Source organism: Schistocerca serialis, chromosome 2 (assembly GCF_023864345.2).
Source record: "Schistocerca serialis cubense isolate TAMUIC-IGC-003099 chromosome 2, iqSchSeri2.2, whole genome shotgun sequence".
Classification (NCBI taxonomy): domain Eukaryota; kingdom Metazoa; phylum Arthropoda; class Insecta; order Orthoptera; family Acrididae; genus Schistocerca; species Schistocerca serialis.
This window is the reverse complement of record NC_064639.1, coordinates 65,403,906-65,418,426: the sequence shown is the minus strand read 5'-3', so window position 1 is coordinate 65,418,426 and position 14,521 is coordinate 65,403,906. Positions and strand designations below refer to the sequence as shown.

The window sequence follows — 14,521 nt, the reverse complement described above, 5'->3', positions numbered from 1 at the left end:
TCCATATGCCTGCCGGTCTTTTTAGGACCCCCACCCGCAGCTCTTTGGCAATTGGAATCTGTGTCTAGTGCAGAATCCAAATCCAATCTCAATTGTGTGACTGAACCCGCCTGTGAATTCAATAAAATGAAGAGTCTCTGATGTCACACTGCGGGACCGCCAATTGTGACCATGACTGACTGCGTCCTCTGAGAGTAATCTACAGTAACAGACGGTGTGCTTTCTCTCGCGACTTCATGGAACTGTATTCGATAAGTGACATTTCTTCTAACAGAATGGGACAATAACTTTAGTTTCTGTCGCCGTGAAGATGTTTTGTTGTTTGTTCAGTTTCTGTAAAAATAAACTTCTATTTTCAGTGCTACTACACGGGGACCTTCTTCTTTTACATGTGCATTATCTGGCAACATGAAACTTTAATAACAACTACAAATAAAATCATGTTTTTGTGTATCATGTATGACTTGAGGTATTGCTGGTTGTCCTCTCAGGCATGGCCAGTTTTCAGAAAAAATCAATACTCTTATCTTTCTCATAATCAGAAGTGAGTCATATTTTTGTGCAGGTCACACAAGTTATGAATTGCAGATGCCTCCTACTTTAGTCCAGTGGACAAAATTATCATGCCATCCACAGTCTGTCTATAGCACACTTCTTCTCTGTTAACTACAGCTGTTCTATGGGAAACTTATATTCTAAATGATCAAGAAATATTAGCTAATGTCCCCATCAGGCTACAGCCCATAGCTAAGACCATGGAAGTTTTTCTATTAAAATGGAGTAGGTGCAGGACTGGATTAATTGCAGATATTTCGTAAGTTTGATTTCTAGTTGACCAAGTTTCCCATATTTCAAAAAATTGCTCTTTAGAACATTAATTGTTTCATCCAGAGGGACATTTGTATATAACTTCACCATGTCTAATGAAAGAAATTTACTCTCTAGTGATTTATTAACTTTTTTAATTTGGTTAATCAGTTCATCAGTTAACAGGTTTTTTTTTTTTTAAATGGATTACTAAAAGTGTAATTGTTGTTGATTATCTTATTTAATGTTTGACTTAACAGATGAACAGGGCTCCCTATACAGTTCATGACTTGTCTTATGTGGCTATTGTCTTTATGTGTTTTCAGTTGGGCTCCTAGTTCAGCTTACCTGCACTCCTATTTTTTAATTCATTATTAAACCTACTCCTGCATTACCCTATTTGATTTTGTGTTTATAACCCTGTAGTTACCTGACCAGAAGTCTTGTTCCTCCTGCCACCAAACTTCACTAATTCCCAATATATCTAACTTTAACCTATCCATTTCCCTTTTTAAATTTTCTAACCTACCTGCCCAGACTCATAGCAATGCTGCTTTTCTTTTCGCTGTCTGTAATCTGAAAATGTCAGTTAAGTGCATTTTCAAGCAAGTTGTATATTCCTTGGATAGTTGCCTCCACTGATCTATGTCTGCATGACTAAACAATATTTATAAATATTTTACTTTTGGCATTGTGTTTTTTATGTATGTAACTCTTGCTGTTAACAAACACCTTACTTGTATTTTTACTATAATTTTCTGACATCCTTTTCACCAGAAATTTTACTGTATCAATGACATGTACAACAGGTGCCAGGTGCTATTCTACACCAATCTATAAAATGGAAAAGTTCTTTCCAAAAACTCAAAGTTTTTGGATGAGTTAATTTAAATCTCTGGGCGGGGACTACTCAAGAGGACGTCATTATCAGGAGAAAGAAAACTGGAATTCTAGGGATCGGAGCGTGGAATTTCAGATCCCTTAATCGGGCAGGTAGGTTAGAAAATTTAAAAAGGGAAATGGATAGGTTAAAGTTAGATATATTGGGAATTAGTGAAGTTTGGTGGCAGGAGGAACAAGACTTCTGGTCAGGTGACTACAGGGTTATAAACACAAAATCAAATAGGGGTAATGCAGGAGTAGGTTTAATAATGAATTAAAAAATAGGAGTGCAGGTAAGCTACTACAAACAGCATAGTGAACGAGACACAAAGCCCATGCCTACTACAGCAGTACAAGTTTATATGCCAATTAGCTCTGCAGATGATGAAGAAATTGATGAAATGTATAATGAGATAAAAGAAATTATTCAGGTAGTGAAGGGAGACGAAAATTTAATAGTCATGAGTGACTGGAATTCAAGAGCAGGAAAAGGGAGAGAAAGAAACATAGTGGGTGAATATGGATTGGGGGAGAGAAATGAAAGAGTAAGCCATCTGGTAGAATTCTGCACAGAGCATAACTTAATCATAGCTAAAACTTCGTTCAAGAATCATAAAAGAAGGTTGTATACATGGAAGAATCCTGGAGATACTAGAAGGTATCAGATAGATTATATAATGGTCAGACAGAGATTTAGGAACCAGGTTTTAAATTGTAAGACATTTCCAGGGGCAGATGTGGACTCTGACCACAATCTATTGGTTACGAACTGTAGATTAAAATTGAAGAAACTCCAAAAACATGGGAATTTAAGGAGATGGGACCTGGATAAACTGAAAGAACCAGAGGTTGTACAGTGTTTCAGGGAGAGCATAAGGGAACAATTGACAGGAATTGGGGAAAGAAATACAGTAGAAGAAGAATGGGTAGCTTTGAGGGATGAAGTAGTGAAGGCAGCAGAGGATCAAGTAGGTAAAAAGACAAGGGCTAGGAGAAATCCTTGGGTAACAGAAGAAATATTGAATTTAATTGATGAAAAGAGAAAATATAAAAATGCAATAAATGAAGCAGGCAAAAAGGAATACAAACGTCTCAAAAATGAGATTAACAGGAAGTGCAAAATGGCTAAGCAGGGATGGTTAGAGGACAAATGTAAGGATGTAGAGGCTTATCTCACTAGGGGGCAAGATAGATACTGCCTACAGGAAAATTAAAGAGACTGTCTCTGACTATGTACTGAGCGGTGTTTCGGTATGCTCTGCATCCATAATGTGTTGATGTACAGGCATGGTGTCAGAGGTGGGAGAGGGTAAAACCCGTGCTGGCTTGACACGTTCAATCGATACCTTTGTAGGAACACCATTGTACATATGTCCACGGTATGCTTATTTCTACTCAGCACCTGAAATGGGCCCGTATATGGTGGTTGTAAAGGCAATTTGACTGAGTCTGTTTGCAACATTACTTGAGAGCAATCGTATAAGTCTTTGTGTACAAACACCGTACGGTTGCCATGGCGAGAAGGTGGCGGGCAACATATATTTGTGCAGTGACATTTTAGCTGCTGCACCCAGTGTGTGAGGCCCTCTGGTCCAGGTAGTGAGGTTGGTACTAAATAATCTGCAGGAATCCTTAGTAGCTTGCCGTAAATCATCTCGGCAACTGATGCACCAATATCGGGTTTGTGAGCTGTCCGCAGGCCTAACAACACTAATGGTAATGGTAATGCTTCCGTCCATCTCTCTTGATGACACATCAATGCTGCTTTGAGTGTTCTGTGCCATTACTGGCAGGGTGATAGGTTGTCGTGTGGTGGCGTTGGAAACCGCACATTTTGGATAGCTCGAGGAACAACGTAGATTCGAACTGATGTCCTTGGCCAGTTGTGACATGAAGGGGGCATCCAAAATGGGCAACCCACGTACACAGAAACGTCTTCGCAGTAGTTTCGGCTGAAATATCGACTATTGGAGTTGCTTCTGCCCATCTTGTGCACCAATCTATGGCCGTAAACAAATATTTGTAACCATCTGACGGTGGGAGTGGTCCAACCAGGTCCACGAGAATGTGTGCGAATCTAGCAGAAAATCTCCAATATCAGCATGCACATGTCGTCCTACTTTACTTTGTTGACAAGGAATGCAGGAACGTACCCAAAGGCACGTGTCTCATTTCATAGGAGGCCACACAAGCAATCTGTCAGCAGCTTGATTGTAGCGTTGGCTCCTGGGTGCGATAATGTGTGGACACTGTCAAATGCCATCTTGCGCAATATTTCTGAAATGAATGATCTTCGTCTGCCATGATAAAAGTCGCAACACAGCTTCCGCTTGGAGTTGGGCACCAGAATTTTCTCGAACTTCTGACCTGTAGACGGGTCGTTTAACAGCTGTCGTAGCTCTGCATCCTTGGTCTGTTCCACTGCAAGTTTATCATAGTCTATAATTTCTGAAATCTCGCAAATATGTGAAAAATAGTCAGCCACTAAATTTTCTGCGCCTCTGCGTATATCTGTCGTGAACTGACTTATGAACTCAATATAACGGAACTGTCTTGGTGAGCACTTATCACTGGTGTTTTTAAAAGCTGATGTTATGGGTTTGTGGTCTGTAAACACAGTCACTGGTCCAGCCTCTATTTGTGGGCAGAAGTATCGAACTGCTTCGTAGATCATGAACAATTCTCTGTCATACGCACTCCACTTCTGTTGCGCAGTCTGTTAACTTTTTAGAGAAAAACCGTAGTGGTTGCCATTGCCCTTCTACATGCTGGTGCAGTGCTGCCCCTATTGCTGACTGGCTCGCGTCTACAACAATAGCTAGCAGTGCGTAATGAACTGGGTGAGCGAGCAACACTGCTTTGCTGAGGCTTGCTTGAAGATCATTAAATGCTTTGTCCATTTCTTGTGTCCACTTAATTATTCGTCAACCTTTATTGTAGGCAAGTCGCCTACATAATTGGTGACCCCAACGCAACCTTCTGACTCCAGATCAGAAGGTTGCGTGTTCAGATCACGTCGGGGTCAGCAATTATGTAGGCGACTTGCCTACAACAAATAATTGCATAGCCGACCGGTATAATGTGTTAACGGAAAAATATTTATTCGCAAAAACTCACAATGAGAAGAAACTAAAAAAACAACAGAGAAGTAACAAGAACTAGGAAACACTATCGTCTCACGGCAAAGATAAAAAACAACACATGGAGGAAAAAAAAAGAAAAAAAATCCTCGCGCGCACTTTTGATATCACTTTGCACCAGACATGAAAAATATCACTGCCACAAGACCTTTGGAGAAAAGAGACCCACTTGTATGAATATCAAGAGCTCAGATGGAAACCCAGTTCTAATCAAAGAAGGGAAAGCAGAAAGGTGGAAGGAGTATATAGAGGGTCTATACACGGGCAATGTACTTGAGGACAATATTATGGAAATGGAAGAGGATGAAGATGAAATGGGAGATATGATACTGCGTGAAGAGTTTGACAGAGCACTGAAAGACCTGAGTTGAGACAAGGCCCCGGGAGAAGATGACATTTGATTACAACTACTGACGGCCTTGGCAGAGCCAGTCATGACAAAACTCTTATCATCTCGTGAGCAAGATGTATGAGACAGGCGAAATGCCCTCAGACTTCAAGAGGAATATAATAATTCCAATCCCAAAGAAGGCAGGTGTTGACAGATGTGAGAATTACCGAACTATCAGTTTAATAAGTCACAGCTGCAAAATACTAACACAAATTCTTTACAGACAAATGGAAAAACTGGTAGAAGCCGACCTCAGGGAAGATCAGTTTGGATTCCGTAGAAAAGTTGGAACACATGAGGCAATACTGACCCTACGTATTATCTTAGAAGAAAGATTAAGGAAAGGCAAACCTACGTTTCTAGCATTCGTAGACTTAGAGAAAGCTTTTGACTATGTTGACTGGAATACTCTCTTTCAAATTCTGAAGGGAGTGAGGCAGTGTTGTAGCCTCTCCCCGATGTTATTCAATCTGTATATTGAGCAGGCAGTAAAGGAAACAAAAGAAAAGTTCGGAGTAGGTATTAAAATCTCATGGAGAAGAAATAAAAACTTTGAGGTTCGCCGATGACATTGTAATTCTGTCAGAGACAGCAAAGGACTTGGAAGAGTAGTTGAATGGAATGGACAGTGTCTTGAAAGGAGGGTATACGATGAACATCAACAAAAGCAAAATGAGGATAATGGAATGTAGTCGATTTAAGTCGGGTGATACTGAGGGAATTAGATTAGGAAATGAGACACAAAGTAGTACAGGAGTTTTTCTATTTTGGGAGCAAAATAACTGATGATGGTTGAAGTAGAGAAGATATAAAATGTAGACTGGCAATGGGAAGGAAAGCATTTCTGAAGAAGAGAAATATGTTAACATTGAGTATAGATTTAAGTGTCAGGAAGTCGTTTCTGAACGTATTTGCATGGAGTGTGGCCATTTATGGAAGTGAAACATGGACGATAAATAGTTTGGACAAGAAGAGAATAGAAGCTTTCGAAATAATGTGCTACAGAAGAATGCTGAAGATTAGATGGGTAGATCACATAATTAATGAGGAGGTACTGAATAGGATTGGGGAGGAGTTTCTGGCACGACTTGGCTAGAAGAAGGGATCGGTTGGTAGGACAGGACAGGATAGAGTAGCATGGTGAGCTGCATCAAAACAGTCTCAGGACTGAAGGCCACAACAACAAGCAATTTATATTTTCACATGATATGCTAAAAGCCAGTTGGATGGACACAAGTTATATATTTTTAATTAAGAAATGTATATAAAGGAGGAAGCAAACATTGACAAAAGTTCTTGATCAATATACTTCAAATTTTTCCACAATACTATAAGGGGCACTCAAAAAGAAATGACCCGGAGGCATAATTACAGAAACAGTACCTGTACGCTAGAAGTATTGACCCTGAGTGCCGAGACACTTGTCCCACTGTGACTCAATGCAGTGAATGGCTCTCTCATAAAATTCCCAGGTCTGCGATATTAACCACTTCCGCATGTACAGCTGGACATCGTCATCTGAGGTGAATCGTTTGCCCCTCAGAGCCTTTTTAAGGGGGCCAAAAATGGCATAATCACAGGTAGAGATGTTCAGACTGTATGGAGGGTGGCGGAGAACCTCCCATTTGAATTTCTGGAGGAGTGCTACGACTGCATTGGCTGTATGAGGCTTTGCATTGTCTTAGAACAGAATGACCCCACAGGTGAGATTGCCTGGTCGTTTTGATTTTTGGCAAACGGTGGTCAAGGTTTGCGAGTAACACTGGGCATTCACTGTTGTCCCCTACTGCAAGAAGTGAATTGGAAGGGGGCCATCTTTTGGTCCCCTTAAAAAGGCTCTAAAGGGCAAACTATTCACCTCTGACGACAACATCCAGCTGTATGTGCGGAACTGGTTAACATCGCAGCCCCAGGAATTTTATGAGATGGCCAGTCACCACTTTGTGTCACAATGGGACAAGTGTCTTAACAGCCAGGGTCAATACGTCTTAACATACACATATTGGTTTTGCTAATTATGCCTCCGTCTCGTTTCTTTTTGAATGCCCCTTATATAACAGTCAGATAGACATAGACTATACATTTTGTTACAAAACAATGAACAAGTTTTCTGTTAAAACTGACTCAGAAAAAAAAAAATGCTGTGGTTCGAAATGTGCATGTTCATTTTCTTTCATGCATTTGGTTCGAACAAGGAAAATGGAGCATTAGAACCATTAGACAATTTTTTTCTCACCAATGTGCCCCAGGAGTAATGGTCAATATTTGCAAATATGACTGAAACAGTCATTCAAAGCATAAAAGTCTAGTAAACATGGGCTCTAAGAGCCTTTGAGCTACAAGCACCTTTTCATCTTTACTGCTGTGAAACCCATCTTTTCTACTGAAAGAGGCTCTAAAGTATGCATTTTAGAGCTCATGTTTACTAGGCAATTTTTTCTTGTTCTGGCCCATACTACCTTCATCCAAATTAGGGAAAGCAAAGAGCTGCAGTAGGTGAAATTTGTCTTACAGTATCGAAGATGAAGTGCTCATAGCAGTTAAGTTATGCACTGCATCCTATGCCACCCTATTCATGGGCCACCTACAGGAATCCTTCCTAAACACCCAGAATCCTAAACCCCTCACCTGGTTCAGATTCACTGATGACGTCTTTGCAATCTGGACCGAGGGTGAGGACACCCTATCCACATTCCTCCAGAACCTCAAAAGCTTCTCCCCCATTTCCTTCACCTGGTCCTACTTAACCCAACAAGCCACTTCCTAGATGTTGACCACCTCAAAGACAGCTACATCAGTACCTCTGTCCACATCAAACCTACTAACCACCTGCAATATGCCTGTGACCTTCGAAATTGAAACCACTGCTTTCCAACATGTGGAAGAGAACTCCAGACACGAACTCCATACATTGTCAAAGCTGTTGACACCCTATCCCCATTTTGGAACACCGCTACCCACAAACACCTATCATATCTATAGTGACCCCTCACAGTACCCAAACCCTAACTAGCTGAGCTTATCAATTCACCACTTCCTCCTAAATTCCCTCTCAATACTCCTCGAAATTCAGAAGCCAAACCAACCCAAAACATTTTTGTTAATCTTTCCACCAGAAACCTCAATCCTATAGAAGTTTCAGTCCTATTCAAAGGTCTCACCTTCAGCCCCACAGCAAAGTTTAACCATGTTGGTCTTGTGAAATACCTATGTTCCTTCTCCTTATCCCTTCAGTTTAAACACTCGTTTCCCACCAATTATTCCAACCAAAGCCAACTTAATACCAACACTGAGCCTTGTCCCCAACAGATCATACCACCATCCAATTGTGACCTTCGTTACCCACTGCCCCCACTCCCTCAGAATCACCCCATTGTCACCTTCCACAAACACCTTGCCTTGTGGCCTCATCATCTTTCCCCAGATGCTTCCTTAAAAACACTAACCTGTCAACAACAGAAAGGACAGCAACTCAAAACCTCAAAACAGATCCTGATTTAATCATCCTCCCTGCAGCCGAAAACCCCCACCACTGTCATGAGGAATCACAAGATTACCTGATAGAAGACTTCCGTCAAGTATCTGACTCCCCAACATACAGAAATCCTTAGATCCATTCCAGAATGTGTACCTCGAGTCCATCTCCTTCCTCACCCCAATGGCACCCTGCACACCCACTTTCTTCACACTCCCCAAAATCTGCAAATTAAACAATCCTGGAGACCCCATGACAGCTCCCACTGAAAGAATTTCAGCTCTTGTTGACCAATACCTCCAACCAAGCTAAACCTTAGACTCTCACAGTAAAGATACTGACCACTTCCTCCACTTTCTCTCCAGCACTCCATTCCTTCTTTTTCTCCTGAATCTCTGTCACAGCTGATGTCGCCTCCCTATATAACAACAACCCTCACACCCACAACCTTGCCACTATTGTAGGCCTTCACAGACAGCCCCTATGCCCCGGCCCCAAAACATATGTCCCATGCCATATCCTCGCACCTCCTCATCCTGACCTCCCATCATCCTCCACCATCCCCAAGGATCTGCTACAAAGCCCCCTTCCCATCAACCTGGGCTGGAGAAACTGAACCACATCCTTTGTCAGGGCTTTGATTATCTATAATTATCCTCAGAAATGAGTGACATTCTATCTAAGATATTTCCCACCCCTCTCAAGGTGGTATTATATCACCCACAAAACCTACAAAGCATCCTAATCCATCCCTATGCCACACCCACTCACAACCTCTTGACACAGGGATCGTATTCCTGTGGAAGACTGAGGTGCAAGATCTGTCCAATCCACACACCCATCACTTACACTTACCTGATGGCCAACACGCAGCCGAGAATAACATGCTTAATTTCAATCGCTGCTTCACAACCTACGTCATCTGGATCCTTACCTCCACCACTAGCTCCTGTGAACTATGCAGATGGGATTATCGTTGCAACACATCCATGGCTCCTGTAACCCTCCAGGCTTCAATCTCTGCTAACTCACTGTCTCTACTCTCTCCACCCACCAGTTTCACCATCCTCTGTCTTGCCATTACCTTCTACTCCACATCTCCATATCACCTTCATCGTGCACCTCATCCCACTACCTGCATATCATCTGCCCAGCCCATCCACCTCCCCCCTCCCCCCCCCCCCCCACATTCCAAGACAGCAAACTGGTGCCTCCCTCCAAGCCACTAGCCACTCACCCCCAACCCTTCTCCCTGCCTCCTGACACTCTGCCTCCTTTAGCCAAAGTCCACCACATCCTAGTCCACATGGGAAAATGCAATCTCGGCCCTGTGTGTGCAGCCAGCCCAATGTAAGATTACAGGAGGTGCATGGGCATGTGTGTGCATGAGCACCTAGATCTTCCACAGGAATATGATCCCTGTGTGAAAGACTTGTGACTGGATGTGACACAGGGATAGACTAGGATGTTTTGTAGTTTTTGTGGGTGACGTAACACCACCTTAGGAGGTGTGTGTGTGTGTGTGTGTGTGTGTGTGTGTGTGTGTGTGTCAGCAAAATCTGGCAAGTTTTCTTTCTCTTTTGTGTGTACCTGCTGATGCCTCAATATCTCTGCTATCTGGTTCGTTGCCTCCTGTACTTACACATTATGTGCATTCATTATTACAGAAGTTCATCCATCTTATTAATAATGCTTTTGATATTTTGGAAGAGTGTAAATGGATTTTCTTTAATATTATAGGTTTTATCCAATCTGCAGTATTTTGTTTTATTAGCAGCTGTATCAACTGTAATTATGTTTATTCAGCAACTCTTATCTTTCAGGTGAACTTACTCTTAGAAAAACCCACTACGCACATTGTAAATCATTGGAATTCTATGGGTAGTGTTGGATCAGACTGGATGCTTCTGGCAATTAGCCATCAAGTAGCCTCTTACCAGAAGCATTCAGATACAAACAAAGCCATGTACGGTGTGAATGAGAGGGACAGTGCACAAGTCACACGCACATGTGAATGAGCCTCTCCCTCGAGAGATTTTGTGGGCTCTGCACTAACATGTTCAATATAACACTTGACCCAGGGCTTGCTATATCACACAAGGAGTGACACAATCTACACACTAGTGTGAGGATCAATCTCCGCTTTGTGACTGATGTAATGATCCAAACTGTTATCAGGATCCACTACTATTCATACACGATCTTCTTTTCGAGATCCTCTCTTAAAGATCCTAAATCACAAGTGCACTCACTCTTGTGGAGTACACTCTAGTAATTAAACTGTTTCTCGACGTAAAGGTTTTGAGAGAAAATTAAAGCTATTATTCCTTGGCACTGGAGTTTTCAAATGTTCTCGGTTCAGTCTCTTACCAGATATATGTAGTCCATTGAGTTTAACATCAATACGATGAGGTACAGCAAGCTTCGGTTGAAAAATCACCTCATATCGGCTGTCTTCAGTCTGCCTAATCGAATGTTTCACTTCCTGGCCAGCTGCTCTGATGCTAACATTTATAACTCCTCTTCCTGCATCTGAAGTATCCACTGTGAAAACAAGAACCACCACTGAAAATATTTTGCCATGTTGGACAATGAAATATACAGGATAGAATAATGACAATACTATGAAAAGGATAGAATACTATTCACAATATAGTGGAGATGCAGAGTCACAGACAGGCAATGACTGCTAAACAAGTAAGCTTTTGGCCAAAAGGCCATCTTCTGAATTAGAAAACATGCACACAAATTAGAAAACACGTATGCACGCATGCGCGCACACACACACACACACACACACACACACACACACACACAGTCTCTGAAGCCAGAATGCTAGCCCCAGCACAGCAATCTGGGTGGTGAGGATGGGGCTAAGGAGGAGGCTGGGGTGAGGAGAGGGAGGGAGACCAGGTTAGAGGGGCGGGGGATGCTCATGGAAACACACAGGGACGAAATGAGGAGAGGATATGGCAGCCAGGTGCAGTATGGAGGGCAGGAAGGGGGGAGTAGGAGGCCTCACTGAGACCCTTGATATATTTCAAGGCAGACTGCTGGTCACTACAGATGTTATGGCCACAGGTATCTAGACTTCACATTACTGCCCTCCCAACCTGGTAAATAAACAGACATCCTTTGCCACCACCTCCGTAAGTTCCACTGTCTGGTCACAGAAGCGGATGGTACTGAGCAGCATCCAGGACCTGAGCACATTCTCCACCAGGTTTTTGACTACCTCTCGTCATGCCCTGAAATGGGGGAACACCCTACCCACTATCCTTCCAAACCCTCCAAGAGTGGTAGTCCACCACCGAATCTACACAATAGCCTCATCCATCCTTACACAAATCCTCCTCCTGACCACTAGCCTCATGGCTCACATATCCCTGTAGCAGATCTAAATGCAGGAGCCACCTCCAGTCTGGTCACAAGCATCACCCATCCCATCAAAGGCAGCACTGCCTACGAAAACAGTGATGTGATCTACGAGCTAAGCTGGAATATGCTACACTCTGCACAAGCGTGACAACCGACAAGCTGTCTGGCTGCATGAATGGCCACCAAGAAATTGTGGCCAAGAAACAAATGGACCACCCTGTTGCTGAGCATGCCACCAAACATGACATTCTTCACTTTAATGACTGCTTCATAGCCTGTGCAGTATGGATCCTTCCCACCAACACCAGCTTTTCTGAATTGTGCAGGTGGGAACTGTCCCTGCAGTATATCATATCTTTCCATAACCCTCCTGACCTCAACCTTCATTAATCACTGTCCTTCACCCACCTATCCTCTTCCACATTCCAATGCCAGCATTAAGCAGCCTTCTATTCCAACGCATCCATAGTTCGTTTGCTTCTCTCCTTTCCTGAACCCAACCACACCTTCTCTCTCTCTCTCTCTCTCTCTCTCTCTCTCTCTCTCTCTCTCTCTCTCTCCCTCTCCCTCCCCCCCCCCCCCAACTACACCTTGCTGCCCTATTTTGTCCCCACCTCATCCTTACACACTCCAACAAGCAGCACTTTACCATCCACCACACCTACTTTGCTATCCCCGCTCCAGCCTTCTCCTTACCCCTACCACTTAGATTGCTTCTCCCACCATTCACTATAGCCACAGTCTGGCTTCAGCAGCCAGAGATAGTGCTCTCTGTGTGTGAGTTGCATTTGTGTGAATGTTTGTGTATGTTTTCTAATTCACAAGAAGCTTACTTGTTTAGCAGTCTTTCTGTTGTGCCTTTTGCAACTCATTATTTCCACTATATGTTGAACAGCAATCTGTCATTTTCATAATTTTTGCCATGTCATTTAGATAAGAGGAGGGCAACAGGTAAGGAGAATATATTATTCAAGGAGGCTGATCATTATTTGTCCATCAATTTACAGTCCACAATACAAAGAGGAAATGAGTGTTAACATAAAGCAAATCGCACGCACGGAGAAAATTGCATACTACAGTATTTTAGGTCTAAGCAATGCTGCACTCTTAAGATATTTTTTGAGGAAGGCAGACTAATTAATGACATTTTATTTCTTTATATGGCATAGCATAGAAGAGGAAAGTCATATAATATTTTAATTCATAAATTGGACTCTTTAGATGTAGCAGCATTATCAGATATTTGTGTGTTCTGCATGCTAGTGCAATGATTTTCCATAGTTACACTCTGGTTTTTTCCAATTGCAACAAAGCAAAGTTTTGCTGGCAACTAATGCACTTTGTGTCAGGTTAGGTGTGCGACACAGTTTATGACCGAGTTATTTTACATGCTATTTATATTACTCCAGATAACTAAACTTTATTTGTAGGAAGAAAAATAACATAGATTCTGTAAATAAGCTAAATACAGTAGAGTCTTGATAGTTCCAGGTGAATGGGACCGGAACCACCTCGAACTATCGAAAACTCAGACTATCGAAATTTAAATGGGAAAAAGAAATATTATCATATTGTAAGTAATACAGGTCAAAATATGAACTTTATTAAAATAAAAGTATTTACACATGCATTTGCATTAGCAGAATAACAAAATAACAGTTACGGCTGTAGTTTCCCCTTGCTTTCAGCCGTTAGCAATACCAGCACAGCAAAGCTGTTTTGGTTAGTATTACAAGGTCAGATCAGTCAATCATCCAGACTGTTGCCCCTGCAACTACTGAAAAGGCTGCTGCCCCAAGGTCCATGGTTCATGGGGGGGGACAAACAAACAGCACAGTGAATGCATTATTGTAGGGAAGATAGACACGAAGCCAATGCCTACCACAGAAGTTCAAGTTTATACTGAGATAAAAGAAATTATTCAGATAGTGAGAGAAGACGAAAATTTAATAGTCACAGGGGACTGGAATGAGACAGTAAAAACAGAAAGAGAAGGAGAAGTAGTAGGTGAATATGTAATGGAGGTAAGGAATGAAATAGGAAGCAACCTGGTAGAATTTTGCACAGAGCATAACTAACACTGGGTTTAAGAATCATGAAAGAAGGTTGTATACGTGGAAAAGGCCTGGAGACACTGGAAGGTTTCAGATAGATTACATAATGGTAAGACAGAGATTTAGAAACCAGATTTTAAATTGTGAGACATTTCCAGGGGCAGATGTGGACTCTGACCACAATCTATTGATTACGAACTGTAAATTATAACTGAAAAAACTACAAAAAGGCAGAAATTTAAGAAGATGGGACCTAGATAAACTGAAAGAACCAGGGGTTGTGGAGGGTTTCAGAGACAGCATTAGGAAATGATTGACAAGAACGGGGCAAAGAAATATAACGGAAAAGAATGGGTAGCTTTGAGAGATGAAATAGTGAAAGCAGCAGAGGATC

At 42.1% G+C, this 14,521-nt stretch overlaps 1 protein-coding gene across 1 annotated transcript in view; it reads right to left on the bottom strand.

Moving 5' to 3' along the window:
- LOC126456767 (filamin-A) overlaps positions 1 to 14,521 on the bottom strand; it is an 885,319-nt gene that overhangs the window by 95,477 nt on the left and 775,321 nt on the right. The window contains exon 38 of the mRNA XM_050092525.1: positions 11,066 to 11,239. Coding sequence (XP_049948482.1) covers positions 11,066 to 11,239 — 174 coding nt within the window. The remainder of the gene's footprint in view (positions 1 to 11,065; positions 11,240 to 14,521) is intronic.